Below are 19,084 nucleotides of genomic sequence, written 5' to 3'. Positions count from 1 at the left end.
ATCCTGCTAGCTTTTGCTATGACAGTGTCAATCTGTTTATGCCAAGTGAGTGATTCGGTAAAATAGACTCCTAAATACTTATATTCCGACTGTACGTCGATAAGCGTGCCATTGATGTTATATCGTTGCTGAAATTTGGATAATTTTTTCTGGCGTTAACAAGCTCAGAGTGTACATTGATTCCCATATGGGCCGGGAACCATTTGATACTATGAAAACCAGCAGCCCCCTCGCTGCCGAGGATGGCCGCCGCCTCCTTTGAGATCGAGCCGGAGGCGAAAGCTCGGGCTGCCGATCTGGAGTCTGTAAAGATGTTGGAACGTAGAGGGTCCTTCAGTGCTATAGCTATAGCAACCTGCTCGGCTACTGTTGAAGAAACCTTCCGCACGGATGCTGAATTAATCAGAGTGCCATTGGAGTCAACCGAAACTACGGCATAGTGATCAGAGCACTCGTACTGGGCGGCGTCAACGAAACATGCCAGATTCGGAGTGGCAGCAGCCGCTTTTAACAGGGAACGAGCCCTGGCTACCCGGCGCCCTACATTGTATTGAGGGTGGACGTTACGTGGCATGGGATCTACCTTGAACGTATCTCGGACCATGGGTGATAGGGTCACGTTGCGCTCCGTGATTTCCTGGTGACCGCATCCAACGGATTCGAGGATGCGTCTCCCCGCTCGCGATGATGATAGTCGAATTATTTGAGCCACTCGTTGGGCCTCGATCACCTCTGATAGGGTGTTGTGCATGCCAAGTTGCATGAGACGCGCGGTGCTGGTAGTGAGTGGTAAACCCAGCACGCGCTTGATGCTTTTGCGCATGAGGGCGTCGATTTTGGCCTCATCCCGTTTAGACCAGCGCAACGCGGAGGCTACATAGTTAACGTGGCTCATCAGAAACGCGTGGTAGAGTCTGAGTAGATTGCTCTCGCTTAAACCCCCTCTGCGGTTCGAGACCCTGAGGATAAGCCGAAGCATATTCTCCGTCTTCGAAGTAATGCGGGCTATAGTCTGTGAGTTGCCTCCGCGAGATTCCAGCAAGAGTCCGAGGACCCTGATGGTATCCACTCTGTGAATTTGTTGTCCGTCCCTCGTATAGAGGGCTATGGGGACTTGATCTAAGGGTGTGGAGCACCTAACCCCCCGTCGAGTGGGCCTATACAATAGAAGTTCGGACTTGGTTGGTGACAGACTCAGGCCCGTGTCTAGTAGGAAGTGTTCTGTGATGTCGAGCGCCTCTTGGAGCGCACTCTCAACTGCAGCGTCAGACCCTCCCATGCACCACACGGTAATATCATCCGCGTAGAGGGCGTGACCCGTTCCTCTTACTGTGGCCAGTCTGTCCGAGAGGCCCTTCATGGCGATGTTAAACAGTAGGGGAGAGATGACCGCCCCTTGCGGGGTGCCTCTCGCTCCCAATGTAAATTCCTTCGATTTGGTTTGCCCTATTTTGACAGTGGCCTTGCGATCCCTGAGGAAGGAGCTAACGTACGCATGGAATCGTGGCCCCAGGCCCAGATCTGAGATGGCGTCTAGTACGAACCGGTGCGAGATGTTATCAAAAGCCTTGGACAAGTCTAGAGCAAGGATGCCCCGAGTGTCTCTACTGTCGACATCAATGATTTGCCTCTTTATAAGTAACATGACGTCCTGTGTGGAGAGTGCCGGCCGAAAGCCGACCATGTTGTGAGGGAATAACTCATTATTTTCTATATGCCTAGATATACGGTTGTGAATGACATGTTCGGCCACCTTACCCACGCAGGACGTGAGCGAGATGGGCCGCATGTTCTCCGGCGCAAGAGGTTTGCCTGGTTTCGGGATGAGCACCACTGAGGCTGTCTTCCAGGAGTCGGGGACTAGGCCCGTTTCCCAAATTTTATTGACCTCCCCGGTGAGCAGCGCAACTGATTGTTCGTCCAAGTTCCGGAGGAGCTTATTGGAGATGCCATCCGGGCCCGGTGCAGAGCGACCGTTGAGCGTTTGCAGCACCTCCCAGATTTCGGATTCCGTGAAGGGGGCGTCGAGCTCCCCCACCGCTCCCCCCTGATAACAAGGATAATCCCCGTCACCGGAGTGGCCCAGCGGAAGATACTTTTCGGCCAACTCTTGCAAGAGGACGTGTTCAAATACGCCCGCCGCCTTTTGAATATGAACTATGCGATCGATGGCTAGTCTCTGATTGCTTTTGGTTTGCGAATCGTCGAGTAAGTGTTTGAGCAGGTTCCATTTGCCCCCCGTTCTCATCTGCCCATCAACCGAGGAGCACACTTCATTCCATTGTTGTTTGGACAGTTCGATGGAATGAGTTTCAATTGTACGATTGAGCTCCGCAATTTTCTTACGAAGCCGGCGGTGCAGTCTGTGCGTTCTCCAGCGGCGCAGGATGGAGTTTTTGGCTTCTAGGAGGTGCGCAAGGCGCGCGTCCATACGATCTATCTTTAGGTCGGTCTTAACCACCTTGGTCGCAGCTTGTACGTCCTTCTGTAGTCTTGCGAACAGACTATCGAGATTATCGTAGTCGGTCTGGTCCGCCTTCCGTATTTTCCGGAAGGCATCCCAATCCGTCACTTTAAATTCCCTGGTAGGGGCTGTGCTAATCGTTAGGGTAATCTCCACAATGAAGTGGTCGCTGCCCAGGTTCTCTTGCAAATTTTGCCATCCTGCTCCGGGGGCGTTCTTGACGAACGCCAGGTCCGGAGTGGTGTATCGGACTACCGACGTGCCGGTTCGCGTCGGGTATTGAGCATCCGTAATCAGTTCCAGTGAGCAGTCAGCAACTGCCTGGACAAGGAGATTGCCCTTGGTGGATTGGCGGGGGTATCCCCAGGCATTGTGGGGGGCATTGAAGTCACCCGCTATCACTATGGAGGCTCCCTTGCTCAGGGCCACCGCCTTTGTCATGATCGTGGCGAATGCCTGCCGTTGATCCGACGGCGAGCTGTATATGTTTAAAAGGAAGACACTGCTCTTAAGCCAATTGTTAGGGATAATTTCGACCATAATGATTTCCGCCCTAGTTTTGCCAATTGGTAATTTGTGTACTTGAAAGGAGCACTTCCGTGCGACCAAGGTTGCTAAACCCCGCTTTCCTTCCTCCCGTATCGATACAACCCGGTATCCCGGAAAGGTGGGCGCGTCATCGAGAGTTTCTTGTAAAAGAATTACGTGCGGTTTGACCGCCTGTGCCGAAACGAATTGCTGCAGCGGAGCTTTGCGCCGTTGGAAACTGGCACAGTTCCACTGCCACACAACCAACTTATTGGGATTGACCGCCATGGTGATTGCCTTGGATTGGCCATTCCACCGTCTTGTTGACGGGGACGGCGCTTGCGGGTAAAGGTGCCCGACGGGGCTCCCTCGAAGGCTGTCTAGCCGTAGCTAACGCGGCCTGTGCACTTTCCAGGGACGCCATCCTTTTAAGGAGGACAGTCACGCTTTCAGCGAGCTGCTGAATTGCCCGCTGCATGCTTTCTAAGTCTTTGTTATTGGACTCGGTCTCCATAGAGTCAGCGTCCCCCTCTGGGGGCGCGGCCCTACGTTTACCCGAGCGCGCCTGTGGCTCCCCTGAGGGGGGCACCTGTTGCTTCTCGACTTGCGAGGGGTACGACTTACGGAAAGACTCCAAGTCGGCCCTCATCTGCTGCATTTCTGCTTTGAGTCGAGCGTTCTCTTGCATGAGTTGAGCGACTCTGGGATCAACTTTATGCTCCGGCAATGCTACCTGCGTTACCTTTGAAGCCAGCGTCGTCTGCTTCGACTTGACACGATCGGCCCAGGTTGGCGTTTCCTGGATCCGAACCCGGGAGTTAGAGCGCCCTCGGGAACGAGAGCGCCCTCTGGAGAGGCTGCGTTGTCGACCAGAGGGCGTGGCGGAGCGCTCCCTCCTGGGGGCTCCCGCCGCGCTGGAGCCACGTGGCCTGTTCTCCTTGGCCAGCTGTTGCTGCTGGTGCTTGTTGTCGGCGCGCTTACGGCGCCGTCGGCGTCTGCGTACGACGTATGGGACTTGAAAGCGCCGCTTACATGTTTTGTCCGCCGTAAGATGCGGGCCTCCGCAAAGGGCGCACTTCGGCGAACACTGGTGGTCATCGGGTGGTGAGCTTAGTCCGCAGCCCCGGCAATCCTCATTGGTGGGGTTGGGGCAGACGTGCGCGCGATGTCCCAAGCCGCCACACGCGTAGCACACCTCGGTTTGGCGTTTGTAGAGCGTGCAGCGCAGAAGGCTGACGCCGCACATGACATAGTTAGGCACTTTCATGCCGTCGAAGAGGACAACCACTGTGGTGGTGGTCTTAATTCGTTTGACTTCCAGAGCCTTCGGGTTACGGTGGTTGACGATCATGCGCTGGAGTTGGGCCTCGCTGATGTCTGCGTCGACCCCTCGTATGACCCCTTTGCAGGTGTTGTCTGGGGCCGCTATGTATGCGGCCACTTTGTACAGTCCTTCGCTTATGCGGATTTGCTGGATTCCTGCATAAGCGGCGGCGTTCTTCTTCTCCGGGGTGGATACGACGAGAACGTTTTGAGTGAAATTAGGGCAGATTACGTCGCCCTCAGTTTCTGTGGGGGCTAGTGCAGCCGCCATGGCCAAGGCTTGAGCCAGCTTGATTTGGCTTATCTTCTTGACGTCAAGCCCGCCCCTTGGGCGGACAATAATTCGTATGTGCTCCCTAGGTAGTCTGGGGAGCCTCGACGAGGCTGCGAGACGTTGCAACACGCCTTGCGGGGCAGCCGTGCGGCAGCCACCCTTCGAGCCCACGTGAGCTCTCTTGCTCGTTGAAACTGGTGTTTCTTGCCGGGCTTTCTTGTTCTTGCCCAACGCTGTCGTCCAGCCTGGGCTGTTGGCTTCTTCGGAGGAGATTTCCTCTCCTACCACCATTTCTACTTCGGGCATAATGCCCCTCTTCGTCGGGTTAGGCCTAAGCCTACCCGCGCCTAGCGTCGCCGCGGCGTGGTCTACACAAAAAGTTCCACGGTTTCCGCGCAAAGGCCACTCACCGAAGGAAGTCCTCAGAAGAAACCGTGTCGAATGGCGTGCATTTCCGCGGTAGGTGACAAAAAAGCAGACCGAAAATATTTACGAAAGCGGTAGCCGATCTTTCCACGTCCGCACTAGTCGGCGCCTTCTTCTTCTTCCGGGTGAAAGAGGCTTCGACACAGATGCCGGGTTAGCCATATGAGCAGGACTAGACGACGACGGTGAATGCGACGGCCGCGCTCCGTCATGACGACGCCGGAGCACTGTACGACGTTCCTTGAGACGTTGGATCTCCCTTTCAAGGTTGGCGAGGCGAGCGTCGATCTCGAACTCTTCGTCTGCCAAAGGAAGCGGCGTGTCTTCTATCGATTGTGATGCCCGTTGCGGTCGTGAAGTGGACGACCTAACAGCCGCGCTATAGGTACGAGTGGCAGCATCACTTGTCTCTGTACTTGCTTTTGTCACCTGGCTAGCGTCCTCTTCCAGCGAGGCCAGTACGGCGTAACGGTTGTACACAGGGACTTGTTTCATTGATGAATCTCGAGGGGTCCGTGCTGGCTGTCGATAATGGCGTTGTCGAACCTTCTTAGTGGCCTTCAACTTCGTAGGACAGGTCGTGGAAGTGATGCCATGATCGTTTGTTTGGCATAGGCCGCATCTAAACGATGCTGACGGTTCAGGCTCCATGGTGTCGTCTTTAGGTGGGTAGGGGCAGGATGATTTCATGTGTCCCTGTCTAAAGCAAGAGTAGCAGTACACAACGGAAGGCTTGAACGGACGCGGGCGCAGTACGCAGCCGTAATACAGGATACGTTCAGGTGGGGAATTAGGACCTTGAAGCGTGATTAGGCACGTACGACCGCTGCCTAGGTAGCGAGCAGCCATGACCTTGTGTGTGGGACACGATAGTTCCTGCAGGAGCCTCTCGGGTTCTTCGTCAAGGTCAACGCCATTAACCACGTAGCGTCTTAAATCTGTACCACTGGCGAGGTATGCCTGGACTGGAAGGACACACTCTTCCGAGACTTGTATTTGTTGCAGTTCTTCGAGTTTATAAACTAGTGCCATAGCAGACACCCATACTGAGACCGTATTAGTTGGTTTGTGTAGAGCAAAACCTTGAAATCGGGAAGTCTCGAGGCAGGCATCCAGGGCCGCTTGAATGATACGGTTGTGCAGAGTGGACATGTCATATCTAGCACGAGGCTTGATAACCACTTTGTACCACGATGTCGTTGGCGACTCCGGAGACGTGCGTGTCGGTCGTGCAGGCAGGCCTTGTGATGAGCGAGGTCTTTTCGGGGCTGCTGGAGCTACATTTTCATCCGATGGAAGGCCAGTAGCTTCCTTCGTCCTCTTGGCTGAGGTGTGCGCCACGACAGCAGGGCTGTTCTGGTCCATGTTGGTGGTATCCATGCTCAGGGTACCGCCTTCACCCGTTGCACTTGTCCCCACGGAGGAGACGTTCCTGGCTTGGATGGCAGTTGCATCGGTAATGTTCCGCTCCCTCGACGCAGCGGACAGCAGCTTGGATACTCCGCGCCGGCGCGGCGAGTGCCGCGGGGGCACTCGCACTCGCGAAGCCGCACAAGAACTCGAGCTCGACGGCGCAGCAGGAGGGTGTAGATGACGACGTACCTTGTAGATAGGCGCCAGTAGTAATTACGAACCGCCAAAGCGGTCCATAAACAACAGAGTCCCAGTAGCGGGGAAAAGAAACCAGCAAACGGGGCGAAAATCCGGAGCTACGGAAAAACACGTCCGAGCGGAACGAGCGCCTTTCTAGTTTTGTATCTGTATGCATCTGTTGTATCTGTTTTGTATCTGTATCTGTATGTTTTGTATCTCTATTGCTAAACTCATTTGAGGTGTTGTAAATATGTGGACTGCGGTACTGTATGTAATAATGACTCCAAAGCGAAATTATTCGTTTAGAGCCTAATCTAGATTGGAATAAATACATGTGTCCCGAATGTGAAGAAGGGCACACCAGTGAAGTTGCCATGAGATATGTGTTATGGTGCAATGCTAACATTGTGTTGAACTTTCGTGGTCGCATGAACGGCAATTAAACTCTTTGACGCCGACGATAAATCAAGAAAAAGAAGCTACTCTGAAGAAGAGGGCAGCACTGTGACTTTTCAATATAAGCCATGCTCCCTGTCATCAGATGCCCGAAATTCGTTCTCATTCCTGAGGTTGAACCATTGCATTTTTTATTTTTTTAATAATGCAGCGCGTAAATAGCTTTGCACAAATAAAATAATCTTAGAACACCTCATGTTCTCTGCGGGCCATCTGCTCAACAATGGCTAAAAAAAAAAGAACACTATACTGCGCTCTGGCTAACGTTGCCGATAAGGGCGCGATCCCTTAACTCAACCCGTATCCCCGAGCACGCCGCCGGCCTCTTCACCGTGACGTCACTCGCCGAGTGCACAGGCCTTGTCTTGTTATAGATAGTGTTGTTGGCCGGGCCGCCCGGAGTAGAACGCCTCGCTCCCACCGAAGCTTGCGCGCGTCGTAGCTGTCCGCTATCGCGGACAACCAATTTCTTTATGCGAGCTTGTAAAAAAATGTAATCTGTCGTCGCGACGAAAAAAGCGACCCGTGACTACAACAACAGTGAGAACCTTGCCCCTTCAGACACAGCGATCACCAAATGGGGCGTCCGTGCCCACTGCGTCACCGCGCGCGTCGAAGCGTAAGTAAACTCGACCACACTCCGCAATGCTGGCACAAAAACATACAACACGCGCAAGCTTCTCCGTAGTGCCGAGCAAAAGGCGCCAGATTTTCTCTCACGCCCGCTTTTACTCGCGCCTGCGCACAAACGGCTGGCGATCCCTGAAATGAACGTCTCGTGAACTTGAGAGCAGAGCGCTTTATTTACACATAAAAAAATATGGGCTGCAATCCACGCTGTAAAGGTGGTTGGACAGCGAAGCCACAAACGACAACTAGAACGATTACCCATTGCGACGTAGGTTGAAATTATTCACGTGGCGACATTTACATGCAGTTTGGGAATTCACTGTGACGAGGGGCTGACGCGCAGAGCTGACGCGACTTGGCCCAGTTCGAAGCCCGGGCGGCCATCTTCTCCGACGGCGGGGTCACCGGCCGTCCGGCTCATGACGTCGGTCCAGAGTGCGCGCCCATTGGTGGATGCATGTGTGCATCCGCTTCGGAGGAGTAAACGCCCCCTTTTTTCTAAAGTTGTATCCGAATATAGTTATCACGTTTCGACGGCCTGCGACTTAAGTGGCTTGCGCCGCTACTTCGTGCGCCTACAAAGCGTGTGCCAGAGAGAAGAGAAATTCGCCGCCCCCCTATGCACGCTGCTCTACCATTATACGTGCGTGTCACAACACAAATTAGTTGCTAGGCGGGTCCTTCTTGCAAGTACGAAAGTGTAGTTACGTCACTCCCTGCTTCGTATACAACAGTCAAGCTACCGTCGCCGTGGTAGCTTAAATTTACTCTTGTATGGGGCTCTTGCATTGCCCAGGGGGCGCTGCAAAAAAAGGTGCTAAAAAGCGCCCTCTGTCCTAAAATGGGTCGTACCAAGCTCGGTCGTCTGCTTCGGAAAGCACGTTTACAATATGGACCCGCCACTTTCGGTTGTGTTGTATGACGGCCTGCAGCGAATATCGGGCGCCGAAGATTTTTTCAGGAGTGGCACGCTGCGTAAAGGCAAGAAATTATGCAGTGCCGAATACGTGTATGCCGTTCAAGAATTAAGCGGCGAAGTTTCAGCGCGGTGTCAATCGCAAGTGAAGCGAGTCGCGCACGAAGTGGAACTTCAGGTAAGGTTGGCACGCTGCTAGATTCAGGCGCACAAACGCGAGAAAATGCTTGCTATAAATGAATCCACAGCAGCGATAAGCAGACATCATGTGTACGGAACTGCTCGAGCACACGACGGTACGCGCCGCGACGGCAGCGGTCTTTCAGCATGCCGCGATGTACGAACTGCTCGAGCGCACGATCGTACGCGCCGCGACGGCAGCGGTCTTTCGACATGCCGCGAAACGGCGGGCCTCCTGCAATCTTTGTTGACTGCATGCCGCTAAACAAGTAGTTAGGCCTGCGTTGTAGTAGCGGCAATCTGTCCCTTTTAGTAACTGGTAATAACTGATGCAATGCATATGAGCTCGCACGTATACGTGCGAATCGCGCTGCAGCGCGAGCTCGTGCGCTGCTCGCTTGATGTAGCTTTTAATGACAACGCTCGAAAATCGATCTGCTGTAATCAATACTATCTTGCTGCGCTGCCTCAACATGCTGGCTTGAGGTCAAGTATGAGCACATTTAACTCTCTAACCTGTGCTGCTCGTAGTGGGGTAGTGAATTATCACCGAATCAACCCGGCCATTTGTGGTCATTTGCACACACCTGGGCACTTCACCACTTCGCACCGGTCGAATTGTTAATTGTCGCTGTGGCCGGGTTTCGAATCGTGAATCACCAGCCATGCCTGCTGCTATGTCGGTCTGCCGTAGGGACTGTAGGTGCAAAAGACCGAATTTTAGAACGCAGATCTATAATCAAGCAAGCTTCAAGACAGGTGAAGCAGTCAGCATGGCGCGAAGTTTCGCTTACCCAGCGCGACGAACTGCAGTTATACAGCGCGCCCGACGCTCCGCTTCGTGTGGCCTTGAAGGGAGACGATAGAATCGGATGTTGGGATTCAGGCCTTCTTGTTCATGGGAGCCCACGACGCAGCAGTATCGACGGTGACGCTTTTTCGATGCTGAGCTAGGTCCCTCCGGATCGGCGTCGCCGATTCCTTCTGCTTCCAGCATTACGTCCCACGGCACACGGAGAGTCCGTTTTCGTTAAACTATAGGCTGTGACCAGCTCGCAGCGTGGTCGACGTGGTCTGTGAGAAGTGACGAGCCTTTTCGCACTCGCAACAGGGCAGAAAAAAGTGCGAATCGACGCAAAACTCGGCCTAGAAACGTGCTTCGCCACAGCCAGGGCTCAATACGACCCAAGCTGGTACGACCCAGATGTCGTTTCCCGCGCCGCCACCAGGCGCCGCTACTATACCTCAAACTCCAGCGCAAGACGCCCATACGAAGCAGGGAGTCGCCGCGGTAGCTAAAGCAACAGTAGGTGCTTCGCATTGCATGTAGGCGTAGGAGTGTGTTATCGTCAATTATGCACGTGGTTCGGATGCGAGTTTTAAGCTTGTTCTTTATTCAAGCGTATGCTGTTCTGTATGTTGTATGCGTGATTCCAAAGAATGTATACACTGTTCGCTTCATTTTGGTACGTGTTTGTAGCCTCTGCCTTGAGGTATGAGCAACAGATAATGATAGTTTTCTGTGTACGTTACGCCACGAAGAAATCCCGGGATCCTAGCCATAGCAAACTTCGCTGTAAAACAGGACGCAAAGAGTCGTGCAGCACCTGTTTCGCTTCTTTCCATGGTGTGCGAGAGTGGTTCTGATATTAGCGTACGGCAAACATACGTCCGGCAGACAAGGTCGCCTAATTGTGTACTTCCGGATTTCATGAAGACAGTCTTTTCGATCATGGCAGCTTGACACTGACTGTTAAAAGAGGCGTGAACATAAGGAGCACCACCATGTTTGGGAAATTTATGAGCAGCGCACTGCTCTGTCGATTGAGACACATTCCATAAGTCAAACGGCACGTACAGCGCGTCGATTCCTGGCCCATCCGGTTGAAGCTCATAAACTTGCAAGCAAGGTTTCTTAGCCGTGCCACACACTGCAGGTTCTGCGCACACTTTTTTCTTTGAGGTCTTCGCGTGCTATCACCATCGACAGGTAGTTGGGAACATATTGAATGGTCGGTAATGCGTCCCGTGAAAGCGAGATGAAAGCGTGGTATCCGCGCTGTTTTTTCATCAATGACGCGAACATAGTCTCGAAATATGTACTTTTCTTCGAACTATAACTCACACCCAGCTCCAGGGGCCTATCAGCACGGTGAATCTTCCAATTCCAAACACAGAGCCTTTCGTCATCCTCGGGGGCATTAAACAACTTCGGCGCATTCTTCACGCCGCTATAGCCACTTCTGCAACCGGGAGAGAAATTGGTTTGAGAAAAAACGGCACACGAAATAACAGATGCGCCCACAAAACCGAGAACAACATAAATACGCGAACGAATGCAGGCCAAGGTCGATCCAAATATGTCGCAAAGCTTCTGGCGAAAAGCGGTTCAGTACAAAATGTCATCGACATCAGCAAGAGGGGTCAAGCCGGAGCCGAGACGGACGGATGCCGACAGCTAAGTTCTATTTCTATTTTTATATCTAATTGCAGCGGCGGGAAATCTGAATGGAGATAGAGCCAGCGTAGAAACGTAGGTTGCAGAGAATTGGAGCGCTGCGAAGCCAGGAAAACACTTAGCCAAAGTAGGGCGATAAAGTAGGTCGTGGCCAACACATAACAGTTAGGACTAAAGGTTTAATAGTTAGGGCTAAAAGTGTGTGTTTTTTTTTTTCTGTCCTTTTTTTCTTTCCTTTTTTTTTTCTTTTTTTCCCCTGGTTATTGGTTTGGTTATTTAACTAGCTCTCTTTATTCTTCTAGAGATTCCCAGTGGTCTTTATTATATTATATTATAGTTAATTTTTTTTCCTCGCTTTTAGACTGTTAAATAACAGTAGGACAAGAGAATTCATGGGACGACCGGCTAGAAAAGCCAAGGAGGAAGGCGGGGACCTCGTCCAGTGTGAGAGGTGTGAACGATGGTGTTATTTGGATGAAACGACATTCAAAACCGTGGCGGAGGCGGAAGGGAATGGCTTCGTGTGCAGGCTGTGTAAGGTGATTGAGAATTTGGAGAAGCAGCTAAAGAGTGAAATGGCGAGGACAAAGGAGGAACTTGAGAAAGAAAAAACGAAACGCGCAGAGTTTGAGGAAAGGGTCGAGAGGGAGTGGGCCTCAAGAATGGAGGCTGTAGAACGGAAATGGAGTGAGGAGCGAGAGAAAAGGCAGCAATTGGAAAAACAATTGAAAGAGATGAGAGAGAGAGAAGCTGAGAGGGAAGCACAGCAGGAACTGAAGGAAAAGGAAGCAGGAGGATCACCCAGTGGAGCAGAATTGGGGGCGGACACGTTAACGTGGGGACCGCGGGAGACACAGGTACAGAGGGATAAGACGACAGGAGGCAGAGAAGGCGAGGAGGCAGGGAAGACCCAGCCGACAGAGACAGGAGGGACACAAGATTTGCTGGAAGACAGAAAGGTCTGGGTCGTTGGAAGCTCCAACGTATCGAGAATGCAAACAGCACTCCTCAGAACAGTGCAGTATGACAGACGAGTGAAGGTCGAATGCATGCCGGGGGCTCGTTTCGAAGCTGTGGCGGAGAGAGCCAAAAGCAAACTGAGTGAAAACAGAGAGGGAAGAAACCTGGTAATTTTGCACGCCGGGGTGAATGACGTCCTGCAGAATAGGGGGCGAATGCTGGGCAGACAGATTCAAGAGGGAGTGGCGAAATTAAGGGCGACCTCTGAGGCGGTGCACATTGCCCTGTGTACGGTCCCAGAGGTCAGGGGACAGGGCCCTTTCATTGAAGAACAGGTAGTGGCGGCAAACGTAGTGATTAGGGAGTTGGGGCGAGCCCTCAGGTGTGATGTGGTGGAGGTGAACAGAATGATTGGGGGGAAAAACTTCCCCCCTTTCGGCCCGGATGGCATTCACTACACTACACCAGCGGGATGGCAGGTAGGAACGAGGGTGGGTCGTAGGGCTCAGGCTTTTTTGCAGGCACGCAGGGCGACCCTGCAAGCCAAAACGTAAAAGACGAAGGACAGGGGAGGGGGGGCAGGACAGGAGCACGGAGGAGGAAGAGGAAGAAGAAGGCAGTAAATGTGGGGTTCATCAACATGCAGGGGGGACGAAATCGCATTAAGTGGGACGAAATAGAAGAACAGTTACAAACGGAAAATTTTCAGGTATATGGAGTTGCCGAAACCCATTTAAGAGATGAGGAAGAGCCACCATTCATTGCGGGATACACCTGGGTTGGGTGCAATAGAAAAGGGAAAGAACGCAGAGGAGGAGGCCTTGGGGCGCTAGTGAAGGGACAGGACTGGGAAAGGGTAAGGGAGAGCTGCAGTGAGCACATGTGGCTCAAGGGCACCGTAGGGAATGTTGAGACAATCCTGGGAGTTGTGTATCTAAAAACGGGGAATGAGTCGAAAGAGGAGAATGCAAAACATTTCAAATGTATGGCCAAGGACATCAGGGAGTTAGCTATGAAACGGGAGATAATCATCCTAGGGGACATGAATGCACATTTGGAATACTTTGACGGGGCGACAGATGCAACTGGGCAGATGTTAGTAGAATTTTGTGAGGCTCATGATTTGGTGATAGTTAATACTGAAATTAAATGCGACGGGAAAATAACATGGGAAAGAAATAATACCCACTCGACAATAGACTACTGCCTAATGTCCCACAAGCTGTATGGACGGATGGGATGGATGGAAATTGATGAGGAAGGTACAAAAAGCCTGGGGAGTGATCACAAACGAATCAAAATCAGTTTTGGAAAGACAGTACCACTGGTAGAAACTAAAGAAAGGAAAGGTATGAGCAAATTGAATGACAGGCAGCTACAAGAAGTGGCGAAAAACATTGAAAGCATGGTATCCAAGCAACCGCAAAGGGCATGGACATACGACGAGTTAATAGGTATTTTTAAACTAGAGCTAGAGAAGGGACAGATTAGGAAACTAGGAAGTAAGCAGGGAAAATATAAACCGAAAAGCTGGTGGGACCGAGAAGTTAAGGAGGCCATAGAGCAACGCAAAGATGCGTGCAGAAAACACAGAGCAGCGAAGAAAAGGGGAGCCACACCAGAAGAGGTGGAGACAAAATGGGAGGATTACCTTGCAATGAAAAGAGAAGCATTGGGATTAATTCAAGCCAAGATAGCAAAAGTTGGAGTACAGTGGATGTTAGAAATACGGAAAAAAGACAGAAATGCCTCTAAGAAATTTTGGGAACACATAAGGCAACAGAGTAAGAAGACAGAGGTGGTTCAGCACTCACTGACCACACCAGAAGGAACAAAGGTAGAGGGAGAGGAAGCTCAGGAATATATTAGGTTAACAATAGAGGCAACATTTGCAGAGCCAGTGGGTAGCGAAATGGAGAACAATGACAACAGCAGGACAGAATTAGAGGAGGAGTACAGAAGGATGACAAGTAAGGAATGGGACAAAATTGAACACAAGGTCCCCGTGGGAACAGCGACAGGACCTGATGGCATACCTATGAAATTGATAAGCATATTAGGCCAGAAAAGTAAACTAAAATTACGACAACTTATTGAACAAATAGTAGTAGGGGGAGATGTTCCACAGGACTGGAAATCAAGCAGAATGATATTAGTTTACAAAGGTAAGGGAAGCAAGGACAACATTAAATCCTACAGGCCAATAACTATCACATCAGTCATATACAGAGTAGCAATGCAGATGGTGAAAAAGAGAATGGAGGAATGGGCAGAACGTGAAGAGATCTTGGGAGAACTGCAGAATGGATTTAGAAGGAACAGACGGCTAGATGATAATTTATTTGTTATAACACAGTGCATAGAGATAGCGACAGCCAGGCAGAAACCGCTATGGATAGCTTTTTTAGACATTAGAGGAGCCTATGATAATGTAAACCCAGAAAAGTTATGGAGCCAGTTGAGGGAATATGGTCTAGATAGAAAGATGATTGAGTTCCTACAACAAGTTTATACAGATAATGAGGTAGAGATAACATGGGAGGGGGAAACTACAAAGCCAGCTAAAATAAGAAGAGGTCTCAGGCAGGGCTGTCCATTGTCGCCTCTGCTTTTTATGATTTACATGAGCCAAATGGAAAAGAGACTAGAACAGAGCACAATAGGAACTGACATAAGCTATATGCTGGAAGGGCAGAAGGTAGCTCAAGTACTAGCCGGACTGATGTATGCAGATGATATTGTACTGCTTGCTGACACCCGAGTAGAGCTACAGGAACTAATGAACATATGTGGAGAGGAGGGAGAAAAATTGGGACTGCAATTCAGTAGAGAGAAGTCTGGGATAATAGTATACAATGAAGAAAGGGGGGAACCATTGGAAATACAAAGCACTAAGATTGATCATGTTGAAAAATACAAGTATTTGGGCATATGGCTAAACGAGGGCAAAAAGTACTTGGAAGAACAGGAAAAAATTATGATTGAAAAAGCGAAAAGGAACTCAGCTGTAATGAAACATAAGGCACTTTGGAACTATAATAGGTACGAGGTGGTTAGGGGCGTATGGAAAGGGGTTATGGTACCTGGCCTCACATTCGGAAATTCAGTACTGTGCATGAAATCGGAAGTTCAGGCATGCATGGAAACGAGACAGAGAAGTGTAGGCAGGTTGGCCTTAGGAGCACACGGGAACACCCCTAATGAGGGAGTGCAGGGGGACATGGGATGGACGTCATTCGAAGGTAGAGAGGCAATAAGTAAACTAAAATTTGAACAGAGACTCCCAGCACTGGAGGAAAAAAGGTGGGCAGGAAAAGTGTACAAATATCTGTACATGAAAAGTTTGAACACAAAGTGGACACTCAGAACGAGGAAGCTGAGGAATAGATACCTACAGCCGAGGGAGGGGGTCCAACGTGGTTCTAGTGTGGGAAAGGAGGTGAAGGAGACGGAAAGAAAAATGTGGGAAGAAAGAATGCTCGGAAAGCCAGCGCTATCAATGTATAGGGCACAAAAACAGGAGATTAAGAGAGAGCTCTTATTTGATAACTCGCGGGGCAGCTCACTATTATTCGAAGCTAGGACGGGGGTTTTGAGAACGAAAACATACAGGGCTAAATTTGAAGACGTGGACCTTCGGTGCACAGCATGCGGAACCGAAATGGAGACCACTGAGCATATAGTGCTGAGATGCACAGACCTTCGCCCAACCCTGGCAGAGGGAACAGTGGCAGATATGGAAGGGGCATTAGGTTTTCCCGGGGAACGAGGGCAAATAGACGAGAAAAGAGTGGCAGTAACGAAGGGGAGGCTAGAGGATTGGTGGAGGAAGTCAAGGGATAGATAACACCATAAATCGGGGAGATAATGTTTCCTCTACTGTGTTAGATCGTTATATTGGGGAGAGGAGGGGAGTGAAAACTAGGTTAAGGAAAAAAGGATATAAAGAAAGGGGAAAAAGAATAATAATAATAAAATAGGAAGGGGAGAAAAAGGCTAGGTGGCGCCAGCCGCCGCCCGTTACAAAGGGTATAGCCACCATCCATCCATCCATCCATCCATTATGGGAGCAGCGATTGAAGTGCGACTATGTTTGGAGGGAACAAACACTGGGAAAGAAAAAAGCGTTTTTTTTAATTCAAGCGAGACACAGTTAGATTCATTCAACGAAAATAAAATTGCTGGTCAATCTTATATATTCGTGAGGAGTTAAGAAAATAGAAGTTTAATTAGTGTTATTAATAATAAATACATTTATTTTGAGCATCCATCGTTGACACCGCTATCACTCGCAATGCAATGCAGCTCTTGAAATGTGCAGGAATGCCCACCTGTAAAGTTCACCTGTTGAAATACGCCCTCACACGTTGTGCTTTTTTTGCTTGTCGACGTTTGTCTTCATTTGGTGACGTAGCTAGTTTCATCGCTTCTTAACCTGTTCAGTCAAAAGTAGCGAGTTACAACCGCCAGGTAATTGTTTAGTTGTTTTCGTGCGACAGCGCTGGCCGACGGGCTTGGCGTCCGACGATAGGACCAGCACTCTACACCTAAAGCTTTCGTCGGCCTCCAAAGAAAGTATGTTCTGTGCAGGGGTTCGATTTCCACAACCGTACGGCTGGCCTTTTACTGCATCGCTTACCGCGCTGAAAGCTCTACACGCCCATCCAGTCGAATGGCGGGGCATTTGAATATATAGCTATAAAGGATAGCCAACAAAACAAATTTCGCGCCTCCGAAAACAAAATGACGCCACTTCTGTTTTTAACGAATATGGCGTCACATTATTTTTTCTTCCGCCGAAAAAGTTCTTTCCACATACAGATGGCACTAAGCCCCATGAACCAGTTGGTTCGTGGGGCTGTGAGTCGGTTGTGAGATTTTGTGGCGAATGGACGTGCTTTTCGGGGTTCCGTGGCGGCGACAAAATCATAACTTTTTGTGCGTGCTTTGAGCTTGCTTCTGCTTTAGATTTGCTTATTTTTTTGCCTTTATATAGTAATTGGGTGGTTTTCTTTTCTTTCTTTTGGCGCGGGTGTGTTTCGTGTACTATGGGTTTTGCAGGATGGTCAGAGCGTCCCTTCGCGCCACATGCTTCAACACGTGCAGCCGGGTGGGAAGTTGAGTGTTTGTATAGCCTTTAAATGGTAGCTTGGAGGTGGCAAGACTAATAGCTATTAGTGGTTTTACTGTGCGTGTTTTGTTAGGAAACTGAGAGCGTGGCCGCGTGGTTTGAGCGCGTGCGAGAGCGTGTCAAACCTTGCGTCTCCGCGGCGTTGATTGCTTTTGAAACAGTGGTGAGAGTTGCTTTGCGAAATTTTGAGGATTTGGATCCTGTGCGTATCGGTTTTGCTAAAAGACACGTGCTCTGCATTATTACAGTATTATAGTATTTGCATCAGAAAAGCCGTGGAATACATGGCAAGAAAGCCGGGAAAGCAGGCAGTGCGTGTTGGGTCCCTCAAGGCAGAGGAGGGGACGGATGGGAATGAAGAGGGAACCGAGTCAATCGGTACACACTGTGATGTCGATGCTAGGCTCAAGAAAATGGAGGCTTTCCAGGAAGAGCTTGTCAAACAGGTGGAAGAGCTCAAAATGAGCTACATAGGGAGCGTGATGCACGGAAAGTAGTTGAAAAAGAGACTTGAAGCAGGCGAGGAAAAGCTGAACAGGGTAGCCATTGTGAACGAGAATGTACGTGACAATGGAACGCAGTCTCCCGACGAGACAGAAGAGGGAGTGCTAGCAAAGCACGTGGAATGTGTCGAACGTGGTGAAGGGTTAGCTGGAAAGAGCGGCACCTACCTTGAGGCCACGACGCTGAAAAGCAAAAGCACAAGGGACAATGCCCACTGTCGAGTCCGAATCACGCGGAAAAGGACAAAGGGAAGCATGGAGATAGTGAAAGGGTGATTGTCGCCGGCGACTCAAACCCGGCTAGGTGCTCAGAAAAAATTGTGAAGAGGGTGAAAGGCGATGAAAGAGTGGCGGTAGGGACATTTCCAGGGGAGACACTGGCTTCTGTCATGGAGCGACCAAAAGAATAGCTCGCGGAAAATACCCACGTGCGCAACATTGTCATAGTAGCAGGTGGGCTAAATGAAGTCCTAAACTGAAAAGGGACAAGACTAGCCCAGTGCTTGGCGAAGCGGGTGGACGACTTGCGCAAGCTATCCCCCCAGGTCCAGATCGTGGTGTGCACGGTGCCAGAGGTGCCTGTACGTGACAGTCACGTACAAAGAGCTGTAGTAGCTGGTAATGAGGCGATATGGAAAATGAGCCAAGAGAAAGGCTTCGAAGTTGTCGAATTAAACAAGGAAGTAAGAAGGTGTGGTGGTTTTAAACGAGACTGGATCCACTTCAATTACAGGCTGGCACGAGAAGTGGGTTGGCGACTTCGTGGTTGCGCTGTTGCTTTTTAGGGGGCCCACTGGTGCTCAGGAGGCCAGAGTAGGTAGTAATGAAGAAGGTCCCCTATGGGGAACCTCAGAAGAGCATCGCCGTCGATAACAGAAAAAGGAGGAAAAAAGGACAGCTCGCCATGCAAGAGGCTACATAAACATACATGGCGACAGAAGAAAGGAAAAGTGGCCAGTGATTGAGGAGCAGTTAAATGGAGAACAAATAGGGGTGTATGCGGTTGCATAAACGCACCTTAGAGACCAGGAAGAGCCGCCAGTGATTGAGAAGTATGTTTGGGAAGGGTGCAACAGAACAAAGTCGGAAAGAAAGGGAGGGGGAGTCGGAATGCTCATCCATCAGGGAACCAAATGAAAACGAATAAATTCAAAATGTCAAGAGCATCTTTGGTTATCAGGTACAATGAGTGGGGAAAAAACTTGGCTGGGCGTTACGTAATTGTGGATGAGAAATAATTGC

The 19,084-nt window shown here is 50.5% G+C and overlaps 2 protein-coding genes across 2 annotated transcripts in view; both read left to right on the top strand.

Moving 5' to 3' along the window:
- LOC126526634 (uncharacterized) overlaps window positions 1-19,084 on the top strand; it is a 627,639-nt gene that overhangs the window by 484,575 nt on the left and 123,980 nt on the right. The gene's annotated exons all lie outside the window — the stretch shown is intronic.
- LOC140212938 (uncharacterized) lies at window positions 11,224-12,762 on the top strand. The gene has a single exon (XM_072284042.1). The coding sequence runs from the start codon at window positions 11,641-11,643 to the stop codon at window positions 12,760-12,762; it is 1,122 nt and encodes a 373-aa protein (XP_072140143.1). The 5' UTR covers window positions 11,224-11,640.

This window comes from Dermacentor andersoni, chromosome 8 (genome assembly GCF_023375885.2).
Source record: "Dermacentor andersoni chromosome 8, qqDerAnde1_hic_scaffold, whole genome shotgun sequence".
Lineage (NCBI taxonomy): Eukaryota > Metazoa > Arthropoda > Arachnida > Ixodida > Ixodidae > Dermacentor > Dermacentor andersoni.
This window is presented reverse-complemented; position numbering and strand designations above follow the sequence as displayed.

Excerpts from the sequence above, each read along its gene's own strand:
- LOC140212938 (XM_072284042.1), top strand. The coding sequence starts at position 11,641 with ATGGGACGACCGGCTAGAAAAGCCAAGGAGGAAGGCGGGGACCTCGTC.